The sequence below is a fragment of the Branchiostoma lanceolatum genome, chromosome 3 (genome assembly GCF_035083965.1).
Source record: "Branchiostoma lanceolatum isolate klBraLanc5 chromosome 3, klBraLanc5.hap2, whole genome shotgun sequence".
Taxonomy (NCBI): Eukaryota; Metazoa; Chordata; class Leptocardii; order Amphioxiformes; family Branchiostomatidae; genus Branchiostoma; species Branchiostoma lanceolatum.
In genome coordinates, this window is record NC_089724.1 from 7,161,018 (window position 1) to 7,183,845 (window position 22,828).

The 22,828-nt window shown below is 39.9% G+C and overlaps 2 protein-coding genes across 3 annotated transcripts in view; one reads left to right on the top strand and one right to left on the bottom strand.

The window, feature by feature from the left end:
* Positions 1–20: 20 nt before the first annotated feature.
* On the bottom strand, positions 21–12,352 carry LOC136429274 (arginine kinase-like). The gene is made up of 7 exons (XM_066419137.1): positions 11,898–12,352; positions 11,517–11,691; positions 10,983–11,146; positions 10,622–10,760; positions 10,191–10,402; positions 899–944; positions 21–615 (listed from the first exon to the last, which is right to left on the bottom strand). Exons 2-7 carry the CDS (start codon positions 11,587–11,589, stop codon positions 485–487), a joined length of 765 nt encoding a protein of 254 aa, XP_066275234.1. The 5' UTR covers positions 11,590–11,691; positions 11,898–12,352; the 3' UTR covers positions 21–484.
* Positions 12,353–12,707: 355 nt separating this feature from the next.
* LOC136429921 (cartilage intermediate layer protein 1-like) overlaps positions 12,708–22,828 on the top strand; it is a 37,923-nt gene continuing 27,802 nt past the window's right edge. The window contains exons 1-3 of one of the 2 annotated variants that reach the window (XM_066420089.1): positions 12,708–12,899; positions 15,881–15,954; positions 16,178–16,381. In XM_066420089.1, the coding sequence (XP_066276186.1) occupies positions 16,270–16,381 (112 nt within the window). In that variant the 5' untranslated portion in view covers positions 12,708–12,899; positions 15,881–15,954; positions 16,178–16,269. Of the gene's footprint in view, positions 12,900–13,665; positions 14,109–15,880; positions 15,955–16,177; positions 16,382–22,828 lie in introns of those variants that run through there. The other variant, XM_066420088.1, reaches the window with a different exon arrangement.

The window sequence follows — 22,828 nt, forward strand, 5'->3', positions numbered from 1 at the left end:
ACAACCAATAAACTTAACGCTCAAATTTTGAATACGTTTATTCATCCAACCAATTTATTTGCTTAGCCATGGAGTACACTTTTGCGTCAAGAATCAGTATCATTTTATAATAGTTTCCCACACAATGCAAGTATTATCGAATAACGTTTCCAGTGAGTAAACCCTTGCCAACAGGTTAGGTGATGATGTCTCGGCTTCTGATCTAACATCAAATCGGGGCTCCGTACTGGTCAGCATAGTCTGGCTATGTCATCAGGAGTGGTTGAAAGACTTTTACACATACGGTGCGTTGATGCTCTTACAAGCTAAGTACAGGTCATGGTGATCAATCAAAAGTACAATTACAGTGATTTCAAAATGTGGCATCTAACTTCGTCAACGATTATAACTAACATATACTAATACATATAGCTTAGAACGAAAAGAAATGTGCGTAGAAAACATTAGATAATGTTATTTCTAAAGCATCAGAATAGCGTTATGGCTAGTTCTTAGTCGATGTGTTATAGAGTGAGTTGATGCCGTCAATCACAGTTTGCAGCAGGTCGACTTCAGTACGACCCAGTCGCTGACGGTTAGACACGTCGTAAACCCCTCCTTCAGCCTCAGAGGTTTCTAAAATAAATCAGAATATTTGCTGAGCGACCAAACCAACCAACCAATCAACCAACCAACCAACAAACCAACCAACCAACCAACCAAGCAATCAATTGATCGACTAATTAATCGACCAATGGAGCAACAAACCACACAACCAAACAGAAAACCATCTATCGATTCACCAAGAAACCTTTAACCAACCTGACTATTTTGTGATTCACAATTGTTTTCAAGTGTCACTTTTGCCGGAATTTATACTAAAAAACCAAAAAACATATGCCATAAATAACGTACTCACCTCCATGTCGTCCTCTGACGTCCAACCCAAGCTGACGACACGTGCACTGGACGAAAAAAGCTCTTTAAGCACTCTTAAAGCATGCTTAAAGATTCCGTTATGGCACTCTTTACGTCACTTTACGTAATACTTCCGCGGGCTTAAATATTATGTTTACGCTATCTTTAGGTATGTGCTTAAACGTGCTTAGTGGGACCATTTAAGCAACCGTTTAAGCAACGTAAACTTAGCTTTAATCTTAGCTTTTACGCTACGATTAAGCATCGTAATCTTTACTTAAATCTAGAGACATACGCCGTATTTAAGCCTCCGTAAACCGTACGTAGTGGCACTCATTTAAGCGACGTTTAAGCACGGTAAAATCAGCTTAAAGCCAAATTTTTGGTCGTCGTAAATCTGTTGTAAAAATCTGTATTTAAACTTTATTTAAGCTCAGTTAAGTTCCCTTTAATTCTGTTGTGTATGCTACATGCATGTGTTTGTGCTTGGGTCTTTAATGTTCAGCATCATTTCAGGTATTATTTCAATTTGTGTATTTCATTCCAACGCCAGCTGCTGAGTCAGTCCTATTTTAGCTCCGTCTTCAGCTTCTAGGTCTTCAGGTCCACTCAACACGCCTCTGTTTTATCTTGAGATCTGCATTCCTCACTCAGCCCTCATCCCAGAAGTCTCAGGTTCCGTAGCTCTCTTCAGAAGGGTGGGAGGGGGGTGGTCAACGACGTAGTTTCCTTCGGGCATACCATCCCAGCAGCCAGCTCTTTCGCCTGTCCCTGGGCACCGCCTGCCTTCCGAGTGGACAAAACCACGGCTATTCCTTGATATACAGTTGTAAGTCCGGCTATAAGGGGGGGGGGGGGGCACATCCAAATCCATGCAGCATTAGAGTCCACTCGCCGAGGTATTCCTTATTGCTGGCTGGGTTCAGGAAGTTGTAGTAAAGACTATTTTCAACTGATCGCGCAGTTTTCCTCAGTCTGGTTTTAGAATCATGGCAAAGCGCACTCGAGTTCCGTCGAACTGTCCGTCCCCGAGTGAGTAAGACGATAAAGCTGCAGCAAGAACATACAGGTCCATACACTACCAAGCTTGGCCACCAAATGAGAAATTAAATTTGAATTTCCAACGGAAAAAGAATTTGAATATCGGCATGAGTGTTGATTGGTTCAATTCGCGAGTAGTGTGTATTTGTGACCATGATTTGCATTGCTAGCAGACACTGTAACAATGGCCTTTTTTATATCTATTGTTATTCGGAGACGGTCTTCCTGGGCATTTGACAATAGACCCCTTTCCAAATACCGCGGCCATTTTGAATCCAGGCCGAGCGCACGTGGTTCGAGCGCGGGAAAAGTCAACACCCGGTAAGACCAAGCCAGCGGTAAGGCGTGCCCAATAGAAACCAGCGTTGAATCATCTTCGGCGGCGAGATGTTCTCCTTCTCGGTGAAATCCATCCATATATTTGCATGGCACAAGTAGATGATATTGTTGTGGACACTTGGACTCGATATCGGCCAGTAAAATTGTGAATTTCTGCTCCTTTTCCACAGTTCCTGCCGGGATGTTGAACGCGCGCTACAGTGATCGAATGCTTATATGTTTACACCGCGTGCTTGTAGTTTCCCTAATAATGTTAGCTTAAGTCGAGAAAAATCCCACAAAACAAACACTTTTCGGGCTGGGATCCTTGTAGCTAAGTTTAGGCAAGGAGGTTTAAATAAATTTTAACCTCCTTGGTTTAGGTATGACTCTTGAGCCTTTTGGTTGTCGTGACAATGCGAACATCATCTTGAAATTACATTAGTTTGAGGGAGGGCCGTGTTTTCTGTGCAGCGTTACATCGACTTCGCTCAGCAATATCTGACATTTCCGCTGAATTTAATCCCACAAAAAAGACATTAAGATATAGGCTTGAGTTCAATGTCCTTTTGGGTACAAATTTGGCAGCATTCCGGCGGCTTTTAGACGATCTTTTCGGATTCCAAGAATTTAGTCTTGCGGACTCCAAGTACGTGAGTGAAGGTGCGTTTTCCACTGTATCTGACGTTTCTTTAAATCATTTTGCGCGGCAATATTTCAGATATCTGTTGACCGGATGGAACCCAAAAAACGTTAGATGATATTGACTTGAGGAGGGAAGGACCTCAGGCCGATATTTTTCCTTTTTTTTGTGGGGTTTCATCCTCTGGAAATCGAGAATATTTCCGCGAAAAGTGATGTAATGAAACGCTACAAAGAAAACACGCCCCCTGCTTCACTCACGAACTTCATCAAACTAATCTTGGCACTAGAATATCGTCAAAGTCAAAGGAGCCACCGAAGTTTCGTCAAATTTCTATACGCGCAAAGCCCTCAAGCCTATATTTTCACGTTTCTGTAATATCATCCGACGGAAATTAAGATATTACGGCGCAAAGTGAAAACACTCCATCTTTTTTTATCTAGGTTTTGATATTTCAGAAAACTCGTCAAAAGAAGCCGCTGAAATTCTGCTAAATTCCTAACCAGAATTAGACTCTACCAGTCTCCACGGGTTGCTGGGAAAATAGTAGCAATTGGCCAAATAGAGTCAAATGTATGAAGGGGGTCGGCTATGGAGATGGGGTCCAATATTGCAACCCTCCATGGCCAAAGTCCCCCGGCAATTATGATCTCCCCGTAGCCGGCGCGGTTAGTCTGGTAGAGACTAAACAAAAATGACCTTAAGCTCAAGCCTACACGTCTTTTTTTGTGGGATTGCATTCAGCGGAAATGTCAAATATCGCCATGCGGGGCGATGTAACAAGAAAGAAAGGAAAAGTTAGACAGAAAAGAAAGAAAGGCTAGACAGAACACACGACCCCCTCTCAACGCGTGTTTTCCCAGGCGAAGTTGGCATGGACCAAAATTACGGTCACAACCGGTAAAATTCTGTATATGTCTATCTAAGTAGCTATAAGGATCCCAGCCCGAAAAGTGTATGTTTTGTGGGATTTTTCTCGAATTTAGCTAACGTTATTAGGGAAACTACAAGCACGCGGTGTAAACATATTAGCATTCGATCACCGTAGCGCGCGTTCAACATCCCGGCAGGAACTGTGGAAAAGGAGCAGAAATTCACAATTTTACTGGCCGATATCGAGTCCAAGTGTCCACAACAATATCATCTACTTGTGCCATGCAAATATATGGATGGATTTCACCGAGGAGGAGAACATCTCGCCGCCGAAGATGACTCAACGCTGGTTTCTATTGGGGACGCCTTACCGCTGGCTTGGTCTTACCGGGTGTTGACTTTTCCCGCGCTCGAACCACGTGCGCTCGGCCTGGATTCAAAATGGCCGCGGTATTTGGAAAGGGGTCTATTGGACAATGGATGTTTCTACAGTCCAAACAAGAGCTTTTCAAAAAAGCTGGCGTTTCGGCTACGTTTATGAGTGTGAATTGTCTTTTCCCTTTACTTGAAGTAAAATCGGCCAGAGAAAGTCACTCGAGGGCTGTTCAGTCTATAAGAAAAATTGTCATTTTGGGAAATGAGTACTGTTTTAATAGAGAAAGGCAGATTGGGGAAAGCAATTTTGAAGTTACGTCACTTAACTTAAGTGCTTTTGAAAAAGCTGGTCTTGGCCTACAACTTGTACTTATTTGTAAAATGTACAATAGGCTCATTATAAAAGCTATCAACGTAATTATGTACATGGCACGCAATAAAACATAAAATTTGAAAAAGCACCATTGAATCATCAGCACTATGGTAAATAAGTGAAATAGAAGTTCATAACAGCTAAGGTTCTATCTAAAATGACTACCAAATGTCAAACAAATCAACAGCTACCTCATCCGTATTATTCTGGTTTCCGCATTTACAACATTTCTTCCTTATTTTCCTGGGTAATTTTGCTAAAATTCATGAAAATTCCCATAGTTTTGTGCCGAGCGGCGCCACTTTCCACGTCCGTGTTGTCTGAATGAAGTCGATACTGAACAATGGAGCATTTGCTACTGTAACAAAGGATCGCTGTTTTGCAAACAACATCAAGAGCCTCTGTTTACATCGGGGATAGAAGTTTAGTGGCGAGTGTTTTGCAAGAATCATCTTACCGCGCATAGGAGCCGCTGCACGGTATTTTCCATTACAATGAACAGAAAAATTCGAATGCCGGGTTTGGAATCTATGAAGTCCTGTTCATAAGACAAAGGCCTTGTATATATTAAATGAATATTTAAAAATAACAAATATAAAATATTTCTTTATTTATTAATGAAAAAATGAAAAAATGATATACATAAATATGATATTGATAGATTAATATAATATCAATATATATTTTTGATATTCAATATCTAAAAAGAAAAAAAAATCCGTGCACGGACACGAACCCGGATCTTCTGGGTCCGAAGTGCTTCGCGTTGCCAGATGGGCTAAGCTGCGGTACGAAACCCATCTCCCTGTACGTAATGCTATAACCTCACTATATGGTATCATTTATGTCGATTTTTGGTCGTTTTCTTGACGAAATCATTTTTTTTTCTTCTGCAATCTTGTGGAATAGATGTAATATGGTCATTTTTCAGGATATCAAAGTCCGAAACCACAATGCAATGATATTTCCGAACAGTTGTAGCAGTTACATGCGGTCGCCCTCCTGTGTGTCATGCAAATGTAGCCTGCCTGCCTTTTCGTGCTCCCTTGCCATATAAGGCAACGGCTATACAAGGATTTGGGAACGTATTGCCATATAAGGTCTTCTGGTGTGCGACACAGTGTTGAACCAAACAGCATGCCAGCATGCTGCATGCATGCATCGAAGGTAAAAGCCAGGACATTGCGTTCCGGCGCGAAGGCGCCGAAACGCAAAAAGGTGTAAAATGTTAATCAGTAATCTTCCACGTATAGCTTGAAAACAAACTTGCCAGAAATTGTCATTTTGCTTTCATCTAGAAAAATAAAACAGCGTAAAGCAGACACAAAGACGGACTTTCAAATTATCCAATTGCCGACTATAAAATGTTGTTCAGACTTTCCAAAACAACGCCGCATTTCAAAATCTTTAGACGAATATCCTGTGTTCGGGTGCAGGGGAAATCAAGTGAGACGCTTTTTTTGCACGGAATTTAATAGCTTTTAGTTTAGGGTATTTATTACAGAGCAGATAGAAATTTGGTTATCAAAACACGGGAACTCTTCACTGCGCTAAATCGGCTCTTTAAGCACTCTTAAAGCATGCTTAGGTATTCCGTTTTGGCACTCTTTAAGTCATTTAACGTAATAATTACGCGGGCTTAAATGTAATAACTGAAAACTATTGCAAGTGGCGAGTGCACACGGCTCGCGGGAAAAAGTGCTTGCGTTTAAACCTTTCAAAGTACACCAGAATTAGCAGAAAGATTGTCTAGACCTTCAGAAATAATACTGAGGTTTTTTAAAAGTGTGGTGTGTTACATTTGTCGACTAAATTGTTGTTTACTTTGGCCGAAACGACACTGCCGCATTTTCAAATCCTTTGGTATGCATGCTGTGCGCGTTCAGAGGAACCTTTGTGCGATACTTGTACACAATGTGATGGTTGCTTGTTCCTATCTCGAGTTGAATATACCACACACGCTTTACCAGATTGACAATGTTAAGACAAAATAAATATCAAGTTAGGATATAAGACTTAGGTTCAGGGTTTTTACAGAGCGGGCGCAATGTTTGTAAGAACTCGGGAACTGTTGGTGCAAGAAGTTTGTCTCCCTGAAAACAAGCGGTGATCGAGTGCACACGTACGGCTCGCGGGAAAAAGTGCTTGCGTTTAAACCTTTCAAAGTACACCAGGGAGACCTTGAAAAATAACCCGTAGTAAACTGAGGTTTTTGAAAGTGTAATGTGTTGCATTTGTTGACTAAATTGTTCTGCACATGATTTGCCAAATCGACACCGCCGCATTTTCAAACCCGTTGGTATGCATGTTGTGCGAATTCAGAGGAACTTTTGTGCGATACTTGTACACAATTTGGTGGTTGCTTGTTCCTATCTCGAGTTAAATAAAACACACACGCTTGACCAAATTGGCAATGTTAAATCAAAATGAATGTAACGTAAGGATATAAGACTCATGAGGTTTAGGGTTCTTACAGAGCGGGCGCAATGTTTATAAGAAAACGGAAACTTTTCGTGCAAGAATTCTGTCTCCCTAAAAACAAGCGATGATCGAAGGCACATGGCTCGCGGGAAAAAGTGCTTGCGTTTTAACCTTTTAAAGAACACCAGGGAGACCTTGATAAATAACCCGTAGTACACTGAGGTTTTTGAAAGTGTGATGTGTTACATTAGTCGACTAAATTGTTGTTCACATTTGCCAAAACGACACCGCCTCATTTTCAAACTCGTTGGTATGCATCCTGTGCGCATTCAGAGAAACTTTTGTGCGATATTTGTACACAATTCGATGTTTGCTTGTTCCTATCTCGAGTTAGATAAACCACACACGCTTTACCAGATTGGCTATGTTAAGACAAAATGAATGTTACGTTAGGATATAAGACTTAGGTTTAGGGTTTTTACAGAGCGGGCGCAATATTTGTAAGAACTCGGGAACTGTTGGTGCAAGAAGTTTGTCTCCCTGAAAACAAGCGGTGATCGAGTGCACACGTACGGCTCGCGGGAAAAAGTGTTTGCGTTTAAACCTTTCAAAGTACACCAGGGAGACCTTGAAAAATAACCCGTAGTATACTGAGGTTTTTTAAAGTTTGATGTGTTACATTTGTTGACTAAATTGTTCTGCACATTTGCCAAAACGACACCGCCTCATTTTCAATCCCGTTGGTATGCATGCTGTGCGCGTTCAGAGGAACTTTTGTGCGATACTTGTACACAATTTGGTGGTTGCTTGTTCCTATCTCGAGTTAAATAAACCACACACGCTTTACCAAATTGGCAATGTTAAATTAAAATGAATGTTACGTTAAGATATAAGACACAGGTTTAGGGTTCTTACAGAGCGGGCGCAATGTTTATAAGAAAATGGAAACTGTTCGTGCAAGAATTTTGTCTCCCTGAAAACAAGCGGTGATCGAGTGCACACGGCTTGCGGGAAAAAGTGCTTGCGTTTAAACCTTTTAAAGTGCACCAGGGAGACCTTGAGAAATAACCCGTAGTACACTGAGGTTTTTGAAAGTGTGATGTGTTACATTTGTTGACTAAATTGTTGTTCACATTTGCCAAAACGACACTGCCGCATTTTCAAACCCGTTGGTATGCATGTTGTGCGCGTTTAGAGGAACTTTTGTGCCGGATACTTGTACAAAATTTGATGGTTGCTTGTTCTATCTCGTGTTGAATAAACCACAAACGCTTTGCCTGATTGGCAATGTTAAGACAAAATAAATGTAACGTTAGCATATAAGACTTAGTTTTAGGGTTTTTACAGAGCGGGCGCAATATTTATTAGAAAACGGAAACTGTTCGTGCAAGAATTTTGTCTCCCTGAAAACAAGCGGCGATCGAAGGCACATGGCTCGCGGGAAAAATTGCTTGCGTTTAAACCTTTCAAAGTTTAAGAAATAACCTGTAGTATACTGAGGTTTTTGAAAGTGTGATGTGTTACATTTGTTGACTAAATTGTTCTTCACATTTGCCAAAACGACACCGCCACATTTTCAAACCCGTTGGTATGCATCCTGTGCGCATTCAGAGAAACTTTTGTGCGATATTTGTACACAATTCGATGTTTGCTTGTTCCTATCTCGAGTTAGATAAACCACACACGCTTTACCAGATTGGCTATGTTAAGACAAAATGAATGTTACGTTAGGATATAAGACTTAGGTTTAGGGTTTTTACAGAGCGGGCGCAATATTTGTAAGAACTCGGGAACTGTTGGTGCAAGAAGTTTGTCTCCCTGAAAACAAGCGGTGATCGAGTGCACACGTACGGCTCGCGGGAAAAAGTGTTTGCGCTTAAACCTTTCAAAGTACACCAGGGAGACCTTGAAAAATAACCCGTAGTATACTGAGGTTTTTTAAAGTTTGATGTGTTACATTTGTTGACTAAATTGTTCTGCACATTTGCCAAAACGACACCGCCTCATTTTCAATCCCGTTGGTATGCATGCTGTGCGCGTTCAGAGGAACTTTTGTGCGATATTTGTACACAATTCGATGCTTGCTTGACTATCTCGAGTTAAATAAACCACACACGCTTTACCAAATTGGCAATGTTAAGGCAAAATGAATGTTACGTTAGGATGTAAGACTTAGGTTTAGGGTTTTAACAGAGCGGGCGCAATGTTTGTAAGAACACGGGAACTGTTGGTGCAAGAAGTTTGTCTCCCTGAAAACAAGCGGTGATCGAGTGCACACGTACGGCTCGCGGGAAAAAGTGCTTGCGTTTAAACCTTTCAAAGTACACCAGGGAGACCTTGAAAATAACCCGTAGTATACTGAGGTTTTTTAAAGTGTGATGTGTTACATTTGTTGACTTAATTGTTGTTCACATTTGCCAAAACGACACCGCCGCATTTTCAAACCCGTTGGTATGCATGCTGTGCGCGTTCAGAGGAACTTTTGTGCGATAGTTGTACACAATTTGGTGGTTGCTTATTCCTATCTCGAGTTAAAAAAAACACACACGCTTTACCAAATTGGCATTGTTAAATTAAAATGAATGTTACGTTAGAATATAAGACTCAGGTTTAGGGTTCTTACAGAGCGGGCGCAATGTTTATAAGAAAACGGAAACTGTTCGTGCAAGAATTTTGTCTCCCTGAAAACAAGCGGTGATCGAAGGCACACGGCTCGCGGGAAAAAAGTGCTTGCGTTTATACCTTTTAAAGTACACCAGGGAGACCTTGAGAAATACCCGTAGTACACTGAGGATTTTGAAAGTGTGATGTGTTACATTAGTCGACTAAATTGTTGTTCACTTTTGCCAAAACGACACCACCGCATTTTCAAATCTGTTGGCATGTTTGCTGTTCGCATACTATGGAACATTATATTTAATGCATACTTAAGCGACATTCAAGATTAATTAAAGATATGTACATTTTTAAATTGACTTTACGCTGTTCGTAAACTTAATGTAAAGATATGCTGTACGCATGTAGGGGGGCATTAGATTTAATGCACCATTAAGTGACATTAAAGATTATGTAAAGATTATATATTTTTAAGTTGACTTTACGCTGTTCGTAAAGATAGTGTAAAGATGGACCCATAGTTGTGGCATTTAATACGTCTTAAATGTGGCTTAAATGTTGCTTAATCTTCTTCCAATGTTTAAGCTTCATTTACGAATCTCATTAAGCATGCTTAAATATCCGATTTGGTGCAGTGGTGTTCTTTAATTGGACATCGTTAAACGAACGGGGGACACTAACGTGAACGCTAGCGCGCATGCCCGTGCCAAGGTTTGTAGGGCAGCTGGACAGATAGCCATAGTGCTTGTGAAAGGCAAACTCAGTCTGCGCATGCCTCAACAGAGCCTTGTTGATGGCGTTGATTCCACGACACAGGCGATCGAATACTGCCTTGACGTTTGCTCCTGTTTTTGATTGAATAGAAAGACTACAAATGTTACGATTGACTGACTGTTTCAAAGGAGCTTGCGATTACAAGTAAGTTCAAGCATTTAAAGCGCAAAGCCTCATGGGATGCATTTTTTTTTCAAGATGGCGGCGATTGAGATAAATGTGTGCAAAAGCAGATCATTACATCTTTCGACATGTACTCTCTATTAACTCGACAATAGGATCGAAGGTACCTTTCTGCATGGAGATGATCCTAAGATGATCCTCTTCATTTACCCACACCAAAAACGTTTTGTCCTTGTTGTAAAAGATGCCACGCCCTTCTGGCCAGTCGCGACTGATCCCAGCAGCTGCCTGGTACTTGTCATTCTCCTTGTTAGAAAAAATAGAGAAAGTTTTCCCTCTCTTATATTTTAGGATAGACTTTTCAGTATAATTGATATTAGGTTAAAGAGGAGCAAAAGAAATTTTATCTCCGCTAAGGGTATACCATTCTGTTGATGCACCGGTTAGTCTTTTGCCCTCATTTAAATGATACTATCCCATTTCTATTCTATGTTTTCGTTTTATCAAATATGCATGCAAGCCACTTACCTTAAAAAGATATCCACCCATAACCAGCTTGTCTTTTTCTGAGGTTTTCAAGGAATCGTATGGATAGTAGTGTCCGCTCAAGTCTCCTTTAAGTCCCTCCAGTGCAGTCATTAAGACGTTCTCTACCTCCAGACGTTTCTCTCGGGAAATACCTGCAGGAAATCCTATTGGATCCAGTATCTTGTAATTCAACAAATCAAAGAAGACCTAGAACTCCAGGATATATCCATTACACTAAAGTACAATTCTATTCAACACACCTATTTTCTTAAGTTTAGCCATGTGTACTGCAGTGTACATGAACATCGTTTACACTTCTGCGAGCACTCCTTGGAAAGTGACAACGGAATGAAGGTATTGTTTATATGCATATAGTGAAAGTTAACGTTGTGATGGGTTGTGAAAGAGTACAGAAAATTGATTAATACGTGAAAGATAAAACATCATCGGGATTATTGCCCTTTTTTTTAAAGAGAAAGGTATTGTCTACATGGGCTCGGTTAGGAAAGGTTTGTATGTTTTATGTGATCGTACCGTAACCAGACAGGTTCCTGACCACTCTGCATCTAGTAGACAGGATTGGTGCTTTGTTCTGCAGCTGACTCATCGACGTCAAACAACGAGGATCCAGATTGGAAAGGTGGACAGGTATCTCATCAATTCCATGGTATTCTCTGCATAAAGCGATTCCCAGTTGAAGCACATATCGCTGCAAATTATTTGTATATAATTATTCACACTATATGAACATAAGTACCGACACACAGTCGGCATAAGGGATGAACCAGTATTAACTGCTGTTGGGTCCATATACTTCAAGCATACCAAAATTCAATAACGTGATGAAAAACGACAAATCAGAGCACACCGTGTTGATGAGAAAGTAAAAACAAAAGATATGAAATAAGTACCAACTTTTGCAGAGCTAGCGCAGATTCAAACAAGATGACGGACGTTTGTTTTCAACTGTGCTCACTTCCAGTTCAGCGCCTCTGCATTGATAATTAATGGTTTGTTTTGAAAGCTTGGTTGTAGGTGAGATCGTTACCATAAAGCATGGTGATAACCCTTGATGATTGCCAAATAGTCAGACCCCTTATTCGTAAACGCACTTCCGCTTAAACATTATCTGTAACTTTTCTTCCCTTCCCCGGTTGAAGGTCACCTTATACAAAGTAACTTGTACTCGTGCCAGCCAGTGTGTTGTCAAGTTGGTTTTCTGACTCAAATATCAGAAGCCGCCCCAAAAGGTCATAGTTCGGCAACGCCACGTCAGGCCACACTGCACAACTTATAAAAACCATAAGAACATTACTCTTAAGAAGACTCCGCTAGCCAGGAGTGAGCTTTTTTTGCAAACTTTGACTTAAAACAGAGGGGCGAAAAGACAGATGATCGTGCTTACTTCTGTGATTGGTATCTTTGACTGATTAGTCGGGTTGTCCAATTACGTCACTCTGTGTCCTTGGAATGGTTTCATTGTTGTTTTTAAGCGTTTATGAGAAAGATAATGTGACTCAAATGGCGTTTATGTTTAGAGTCTGTTGCGATGGGAAAAGGAAGAAGAGTTGCAGACTGAAGTATTCAATGTACAAAATACGTAATTCAATCAATGTTGACCCCTGAACCTGTGGGTTCTTGTTCACAATGGAATCGTCCAAATGAGGACGTCATTACCCATCGTCAAATTGAATCCACTTACTTCAGCCACAAGCTGCCCGAGGCAACATGACGTCTATCCAGTTCCTACACAAATGGATCATGTTGAGTTTGTAGAGAGTTTTTTTAGGTATTAACAGCTATTAACAGCAGTTTTCATTTACGCTTACCTGGTTTACAAATTGCTTGAACCGTTCGGGACCAAGTTCTATAAACAACAGGACAAATCCGCGGCCATTCAACGTTCACTGAATCAAGGTAAGTGAAAGACAGAGTTACGTTTGAACTATACATGTATTGGACACTGCGTGTGTTAAGGTTGAATGGCGATCGTATCGGCCTTTTTTGGAACATACCTATCGACAGTAGTAGCTCAAGATGTAGGGTTTAAATTGTGTAAATTCATACAATATATATAGTTCAGTTTACCCAACTGGTGAGAAAACTCGAAAACAAGTGTGTGGCACAGTTACACATCAAATCGAAATATCTTGTATTTCCAGATAATTTGTACATAACCTACTTGTACGTGCCTCCATTGAATTTTTAGGATTTTTATCGCTGACTAGTAATAATCAAAACAATCGCATGATAGAACAATAGGACTATGGAACCAACTTCCAGAGGCTATAGTTGCAATTACAGATAGATAGAAGTTCATAATAATTATTATGTGAAGTTGATTCTTTCCTCAGCGCACACTTACAGCGTACTGTCTACCATCGGTAGTCCAGCTAATAAATGCTGTCAATACCAAAGTTGATATAATTGTAAAAACATAAATAGATAATCAAAAAAAAATGATAACTGTTCCATAACTGTTGTGACTCAAAATTCATTTAGAGCTATCTACCGGGGCAAAACTTTGTTATTGCACGCATCAACGAACTGAAATGTTTGAACGCGTCACTCGACATCAATTGTCAACTCGCTAATCATGTAACACCATGCATGATCCAGTCATTCGGAAACACGGTCACGCACACGTGACCCTGTGAAATGGCTTTCACTCTGAGGGGAGGGTGGTGGGCGAAGGAAAATGACGAATGTCGTCACCATTTGGATCCATGCCATATGATTTCAAATGGCTTTTATTTATAGAGGCTGTTGTGATGGAAAAGTGCAGAGAGAAGTAGCCATTGTAGAAAATGCGTAATTCAATTGATGATGACCCACAAAAATCCAGTGGGTTCTTGTGAAAATGGAATATCCCGAATGAGGACGTCATTGCCCATCGTAACATTGCATCCACTTACCTCAGCCACAAGCTGCCCGGGGCAACATGACGTGCAGAAGTCTATCTAGTTCCTACACAAATGGATCATGTTGAGCTTGTAGAGTGGTTTTAGAGTCAGTTATTAACAACAGTTTACATTTACCTGGTCGAAAAATTACTAGAACCGTTCGGGACCAAGTTCTAGAAACAGCACACCAAAAACGTGGCCCTTCAATATTCACTGAAATGAGGTAAGTGAAAGACAATCACTCATGATTTGAACAAGTCTCGTAACATGTATTCCGCCTGTGATCATAAGATTTTTTCATCAGAGTTATGTTTGAACTATAAGTGTATTAGACAAAGTGTGTGTTAAGGTAAGTTCCTGTCAGGAACCGATTCCTATCTACAATGATAACTCAGGATGCATGGTTTAAATTATGTAAAACCATACACTAGTTAAAGTTTACCTAATTGGTGAGAAAACTCGAAAACAGTGCGTGGCACAGTTAACTGTTACATAATAAATCTAAATATATTGTATTTTTAGATAATTTGTACATTATCTTCATGTACGTGCCTCAGGTGAATTTCTGCGATTTTTGTATCGCTGACTAGTGAATATCAATAGCATGATAGACCAAATGGAACGGGGAAACCGTGAACCAAGAAATTGAATGCGAGCATGGATGGAAGGCTATGGATGGAAGGTTAAAGCAATTTATGATAATGGTACTTCCGTCGGTCATTCTTTAGTAGGAAGAAAATATATAGACGACCTTTTTTGGGACGTGCCCAAGATCAAGGACGTTCCCATCCTACACTCAAGCACCCATTATACATCATATCTGTTTCTCGGGACAGAAAATGTCAATATTATCTCATCTCCTGCCTTTAGAATATATCATGAGTCAGTGAGATTACAAAAAGTACAGATTTCCCGATAAACATCGTACTTACCGCTGCAGCACATAAAATACACTGCCCCCTCCCTTCATGACGTGTAGACGCGATACGTTGCTCAAGGCGACTACCACTCAACAATAGAGGCAGACGGGTTGATTGACCTTTTTCTGCCAAACATGTTTGACGACATCGCTTTGCTGTGAAGGGCATTAACCCTCAAACCACCGTATGGGATCAAAACTGACCCCAGGCGTATATCAACATGTGCCATTTTGACATTTCGAGTCGAAAACAAAATTCCTTCTATGAGTTTGATTGTATATATGTCTTATAACTTCTCACAAGTTTTTACCGAGATTAGCTCATTGTTGATTAAGTTACCCTAGAAAGCTTACGCCTGGTCCAGTGGGGTCAAAACTGACCCCAGCAAAATCTGCACTCATATTCCCTATTGTTTGATACTTGTCATCTAGTAACATGTATGTATGATAAGGGTTATTATGACCCTAGTTACAAAATCTAATTTTGTAGAAACGTGAAAAAACAAACATTTTTCAATGAACGTAAAGATTAATGACGTTGCGACGTATTATGACGTCATTTATGTGATTTTATTGACGAAAACCAACAGATTGGGTATTTCCAAATAACTCAAAGGTAGGCGATAAAACTTAAATAGAAATTCTGTATGATAAATCATGATATATCCAAAGACGTTTTTTTGTATATATGTGGCAGTCATTTGAATAATCTATGATGAAATGAAAACAGGGAATTTTGCCAACGGAAATGACTTTCACACATGCAATATACATAAATTTCGTAGAGAAGACCAGCGCCTAAAATATGCTAGATACAGCCTTATTTGCATTATTAATGAGACAAGATGAAACAAGAAATTAAGAAAACTCTATATATTGAATATATAGAAGAATGAGGTCTCCGAACGCTTGTTATTTCCATGAAAAATGGAGATATTGTTTTGAGTGCGTCTGTGTGTGTGCGTGCGTGTGTGTGTGTGTGTGTGTGTGTGTATGTGTGTATGTGTGTATGTTTGTGTTTCCGCATCACTCCAGTCAGCATAACTCAAGAGCCTCTTGTTTCCCTCTTTTTTAAGGGTCATCATCTGCCTCGTGGTTTGCGTCACCCTTGTGATCTTTGTTGCTCCTGTCGGAGGAAGAAGAGTTAGAAGTACGTTTTCTTATATTCTATATTTCAATACGAGAATGTGCCACCTACTTGTGCACACTAACAATCAGCTGATGGTAAAGGTTTGCTTCATGTACCCTTTTGTATCACAGCGCCAAAAGCTCTATTTTTAGTCTATAAATATACCACGTTCTACTTTCACGTATCACTGCAAATGTATGTTACTTTAGTAAATGTGAGTGATATGTATGTGTCTACCTTGCAGAAAGGTGCAAGCCTTTGGCGTTTAAAGACACGACAAGTCTTTGCGACAAGGAGCCAAATGGAGAAGGGTGGTACCGTGATGGAACTGTCTGCATGTTGGACTGCAGGGAGGGATGCGTGAAGAAAACAGGAGGCAGGAGAAGGGTATGCAAGGTCCGGGGTCGGTCAAAATGGTGGACTGGAGGACGCGGACTGCAGTGCTTTTGTGAGTGCCACCCTCCTTTAGCAGCGCTGAAACCCGCTCGGGAACTGCTCAGCAAACCATCCCGGTCTCAGTCCTGCACTTTTGAACTGACATTTTGAGTATAGGGGCCTCCCTGACAGTTGCTTATGAATAATTAATGAGCTAGCCTTATTTGGCACAAAAAGCCGTCTTTTTGTTCTGATCCCAAAATGAGAGATATACAGATATAAAACCTGATTGGCTGATAGCTTCCAAGCGACCTTCGCGGTTTATCCACGAGATGAGCTCGTGACAATCCTCTGACTGTCTGAAATGTGCGTAGGTGTAGGGAAGCCAAAAGTCAAGGTCGATTTTGGTCCCCCTGGTATGTGACCTTGGTATTGCAGTAAAACTTCATTTTTTTTGTATCTTTTTACCTGGACGTGCTATGGTCTTGATTTTGGTGGCATATACATGTAGCTTGTGATGTAATGAAGAAGTGGTGTAGGTCAGGTGTGGGCCCCTAGCAACTTGCTCTGGAACTGCAGGGGCGTTATCATGAAAATTTTCTAAGGAGAATAACTGAGCAAAGGAACGACAGATTTCCAGGATATTTGATATTATATTAAGTATGCAGGTAGCTTAGACAGATATGTTCGCAATGAAGTTCAAATTATGCTAAGTGGGACTTAGTTTGCATAATTAATAATGAAAATAGTGTTTTCCAATATAAGACTCAAATACATGTAACATATGTAATTCATGGTAAGTGGAACATTAACAGGTACCAATTATGCAAATAAGTTCCTTATTTGCATAAATAATGCAAAAGTGCCATAATTCATCCAAGTAGTAAATGCTAGGACTGTCAATATTGCGACATGTGTAAATTTAGTTAAAGGGGTTCATGACCAAGCATATGTTAATTAAATGTGGAAGTCATTTGCATAAACAGAGGAGTTCATAGAGATATGAGTTCTCCGAACTCATGTCCTTCTGTTTTTCATTAACATTCTGGCAATGGTACAAATTATTGATAGTAATATGCCTTGGCCAAAATAGAATGTAAGAAGGGAGATTATGAATTATTTTCCACGTCCAGGTAACCCCTGTGATGGTACACCCAGCCACCCCGAAGGTTACACCGGTGACTGTGGTCCAGCCCAGCCCTCCTACCCAGCCGGACACTATTGTAACTTCACCTGCCCGTACGGACATGTCAAGACGTCAGCTGATGGAAGGAAACTCTGCAACAACGGCCAATGGAGGGGAGGCGACCTAGCGTGTGAAGGTAGCTCATTATGCATACTTTGTCCATAAGGAATGTTATGTTTTTGGTAGCGTCTATAGCGGTGTAAATGTGATTGTAACTGTGTTTGTACATTGGCTATGTTGCAGCTTTATTCTGTGCAAAGTGCTACAAGCCAATGTCAAGTTTTGTGCACAATATTGATGTAAGGAAGCCACTTGGTCACATTTGTGGCCACGCCTCCATAATTGCAAATATTTGCTACTACTTGACAAGATATATGAATGGAGGGATCAGCCATGTCAATATAAAATTGCAGATAAAGACGACTGTGATCCAGACCCGTGTCAAAATGGCGGCGGCTGTACCGACGGGATAGCCAGCTACAACTGTTCATGTTTCGAAGGCTTTGAAGGAGATAACTGTGAAACAGGTCAGTTCTGAATGAAAAACACTTCATCCTGCACCAGATACCCATGACTTGTTTATCATCTCCATGAACTATCATGGGGGTTATATTTTCAGTAGCGTGTGTATGTCTTTCTGTATGTGTGTCTGTCTGTTGGCCAACACAATAACTCAAAAACGGCTGGATGGGTTGGTTTCATATCTAGTGTGATGGTATGCTGCGACAAAAACTGGAAATGATTAGATTTTTGTCAAAATTTTCCGATGAGGAAACTCAAGAAGGGAGTACTGGATTTTCATGACTTTTGGCATGTAGGTAGCTTTCACAAATATGTAAAGAAAATGAAGTAAGAATTATGCAAAATATGAGGGTATTTGGATGATTGATGACAAAAAGTCTATCATAGGGTTTTTTTCAATGCATCTTTTGAGCCGGATATGCTATGGTCTTGACATTTGGGTGGCAGGAAAAATTTGGGCAGGTTTGGCCCCCTATGATAATATTTAATTTTGGAACTGCAAGGGAGTTTTTGTCAAAATATTCCAAAGAGGATAACTGAAGAAAGTAAAGACAGATTTCCACCATAGTAGGCATTCAAGTAGCTTAGGCAGAGATGTACACAATTACAAATATATTGTGCAATTAAAGACTTAATTTCCATCATTACTTAAGAAATTCTATACTTCCACTGTTTCCCATATCTGGACTTCAATAAATGTAAGGCATATAATCTATGCAGGTGGAACATGAACAGATGCCAAATATGCAAAGGACCTAATTTGCATAATTGATACAAAAATGGCAAAACAGCTTAGTGACAAATGATGGGAATCTTATACCCTTCATATGTGCAAGTTACGAGGAGTAATCAATATGTCCTCGGCCTCACCCAGAAACAAGGTGCACAACTCAAATTGTGGTGCATAATTATGTAGTATGACATATTTGAGCAATATCCACCAAACTTCAAAACATTGTGATCATTACTTTGCCGACGACACTCAGTAACATTGAGCTGTGGCCTGAGGTGGGCAGGCCAGCTTGCTCTGCTGAAAGTCAGATACCCACTACTTTTTAAAGTTGGAATAAGAAGGGAATCTTAATCAAACATTTTGACAATGTCTATGAAGATTTTATGCCGATTCATGGCATAAGGAACTCGACCCACGCAGCTCTAATCATAGTGCAACCTTGTTTTTCTCCTCACTTACCTACTAGTTTTCAAATGGACGTCGACTAAAAAGTATTGGCCACAATGATTTCAAGTTTGGTGGATATTGCTAAAAGATGTCACACTACATAATTATGCCCTTAAATTTGAGTTGTGCACCTTATTTCTGGGTGAGGCCGAAAACTTATTGATCACCCCTCGGAGCTCTAAGTGAACATCACAACGCATAAAATATGCAACAGATAAGTCATTTCCATAAAATTTAGCAAAAGCTTTCAACATTTCATGGAGACATGAGGTCGTTGAACTCTTTTTTTAAACATGTATGAAATTTTTGATCATTAGTCTCAAAACTTTTTTACTTTAAAACCAAGCATTTCATCAGCCATTTCAATATCTAATTGCAGATACAGACGACTGTGCTTCTGTGACGTGTCAAAATGGCGGAGACTGCATGGACTGGGTCGGCGGTTACTCTTGCGATTGTGCTGAAGGCTATGAAGGAGTTCACTGTGAAACGGGTAAGTTCAACTTTGCAATACAACTAAAGCTTTCATTGCTTTTTTTCCATTGCATTGGAATCATATTTTAAGTCGATAACAATCCTTCTTTATCATGATCTTGCCACAGCGTCCTGTCTCGTGCGACCCCTCTATGGTCCGTCAGCAGACGAGAACTACACCGAAACCTTTTGTGTAAACTATGACGTCCTACTCCCTGAAGTAAAGGATCTGACAAGGACTTTTGATAGGTCCCTTGCGGAACTCGGGCTGAGTAATGTGCTGACGGATTTAGAAGACTTAAGTGACGTGGGTACGTAGATATTTCAGAAGGTGTTTTAAATAGCAGTTTTCGCAATTTCTACAGTTTTCACAGTTAATCATAGTTTCAACTTGAACTATGTGTTGAACTGCATTTGGCTTTTCACTTCTTTTGAGGAAGAAACATTAATGTTAGAATGTAACACTTTTTTTCTTTTGGTAGGCTTGGTTACCTTCGACGGAGAAGTAGGGCCGATCACTGCCGACCAAACGAGTACCGACTCAATGCCGACTGTGATGCCGACTGCTGGTGCCCGTAGGCGCAAAAGAGAAGCCACTAGCCAAAGTAATCACTGGAGTCGGATAGGACATGTGACCAGCTTAGTCTACGACGCGCTCGCTGGTCCAGAAGAGCGACTGGTGTCTTTTGCCGCTTCATACTTGGAGGACCTTAGTGAGAACGACACTCTTCAAGGTGAGCACGTTAAGTCAGCAGAAATGTTTTGAATTGATGAATAGTTTCAGAAACTATCTACCAAGAACAGGTCCCTTGCTCAGTGAACAATGTAATTTGTACATAGACACGCACAGCACGAAACAATAAAAAGAATCACGGATTTTTGTTTTCCAAAAGATCCAATGTATCAGATAATAAGTAAGTTGTCACTATAAATAAAAGAGGAGAACAAGAACGAATCCAGTGTTCCGATGCATCAATGGCAACCACTTATGTAGGGAACATACTGCACCTACCAATGTTTGCTGAATCATTCCGAACGCCCTGTTTTTTTGCAACAAAATAGTGCGTGCGTGGGGGGGGGGTGTAGTGTCTGATCTTATATAATGTGATAGGTATGGATGACAAGCTGAAAGCCTCGAAATTTGCTCTCCATAGGTCCTGTTCAAAGCTTGAGAGAAGATGTGGTTGGATTTAATAGTAGCAACCCTGATACCATCGCCGAGGCGACGCCGATTTTAGTAGAGGATTTCGATAACATGCTCGACAGCTTTGACTGTAGCAACAATGGTCCTAACTGTAACATGACGCGTGGACTGGACGATGTGGTACAGTTAGACGATCAGTGGTACATTGTTTATAGGCCGGCACTTGAATACAACCCTACAAGCACGAAGAGAGGCATAAGTTTCAGGATTCTCATTGTTGCCTGGCGTGGTTTTAGAATCTTTATTCTATGCTTCATATACTGATGGAATCAAGTTAACAATTCATTTGTTAATGATGATCATGATATCCCTTTACTTGTCACACGTACACTTAATTTGAATGTTCTATTGTTAGCTAAAGTATTAGAATCATTAGATGTTGGGTTATCATTGTGGCCTGGCGAGGCTTTAGAATCTTCATTCGACGCAACATATATTGAGAAAAGTAATTTACTAATGCATTTGTCGCTGATGATATGCCTTCGTTTGCAATTGTCACCAGTTATCTTAATTTTAAAGTTTTATAGTACAACCAAACACACTCATCGCGCAGAGTATGGGTGCCCTTGTGTACTGAACTATAAAAAAAGAGAATCGTAGCGAAGCTGCATCAGCTACAGAATAGTATTTTGTCTTAAGCATTACGCGTCGGGTTCGACTGAAAAATAAGAATATATCTAGTTCAAGGGACTTGAAATATTTTGTGTAGATACCGTCTCTTCAGGTAGATGGAGATGTCCGTTCATATGCCGATATACATATATACACGGCGTGTTGATTAAAGTGGTGATGGGAAACGTTAATTTTCTGTGAACGCTCGTGGTCCATATTCTTTTGCGTGTTACCATTATTTAACCGCTATAGATATTTACACAAGTGGACACGTTTTAATTTTTGTAAATCAACGAACAGACTAGTAAGTATATAGTTCATTAAGTTATAAAATTAACGTATGTTTATTGTTGCTCCCCTGCTATTTGGCTTTGCTTTAAATTGATTCATAAAATTCTGATTTGATGAATCAATAGGAATTGATAAGAGCTAATAATGTAGATTTCGTTTGTAATGTTTTCCTATGATTTAACTTTTTGTAATTGTATTTTCTATATTCTAAGGAAAGAATTTGACAATCGTAAATGCTCTGTAATTGCGGTGATGGGAGTCTCTGTATGCTGTGATAAAAACAAATAAATAAAATGTGTACCTCCAAGTGCAATGTTTTTTTTAGATTATTTTCGCCAGTTTTTGAAGTTTGTCATTGCAAGAATGCCTTTGTTATTTCAAATATCACATGTTTAACCACCGCCTAGAAAAACGTCTGTTTAATGTTATATCAAGTATAACAATACAATAATTTCCAATTGAGTATAAATTTACAAAGATTTAGTCATATGTCCATTTTGGTACTCTCCAATTATTTTGGCAAACAAGTGATAGCAAACTAGAGTTCCACGACCTCATACCTTCGCCAAATGATTTTAACCATTGTGACTGACGTATTAGGAGTGTTTCTATTCAATTATAAATCATACCAGTTGATTGTCTTAAAATATGACATGTCCAAAGTATGAGCTTAACAAAGAAGGTTATGCTAATTTTGATCATCAATTATGCAAATGAGGCCCTTAGCATAATTTGATTCAACGATGTTCACATTCACATAACTTCCCGATGGCACAAAAAAAGTATTAAATGCATGAAATTTCCGTCATTTACCAGTATGGAATTATAGTAGTTTCTCATTCAAGTATGCAAATTAGGCCCACATTTGCATATTTTCTATCTTCAACATTCCTCTCTTCCTCAGTTACAATTTGAATAGTCATATCATGGCACAAAGCAGATTTTTAATGTTGCCTCATTAATTATGCAAATTAGAATCTGATTTGCATAATTATTGGCCAATCATTCTAAGCATCACACAAGCTATCTACATACCAAATATCATGACCAT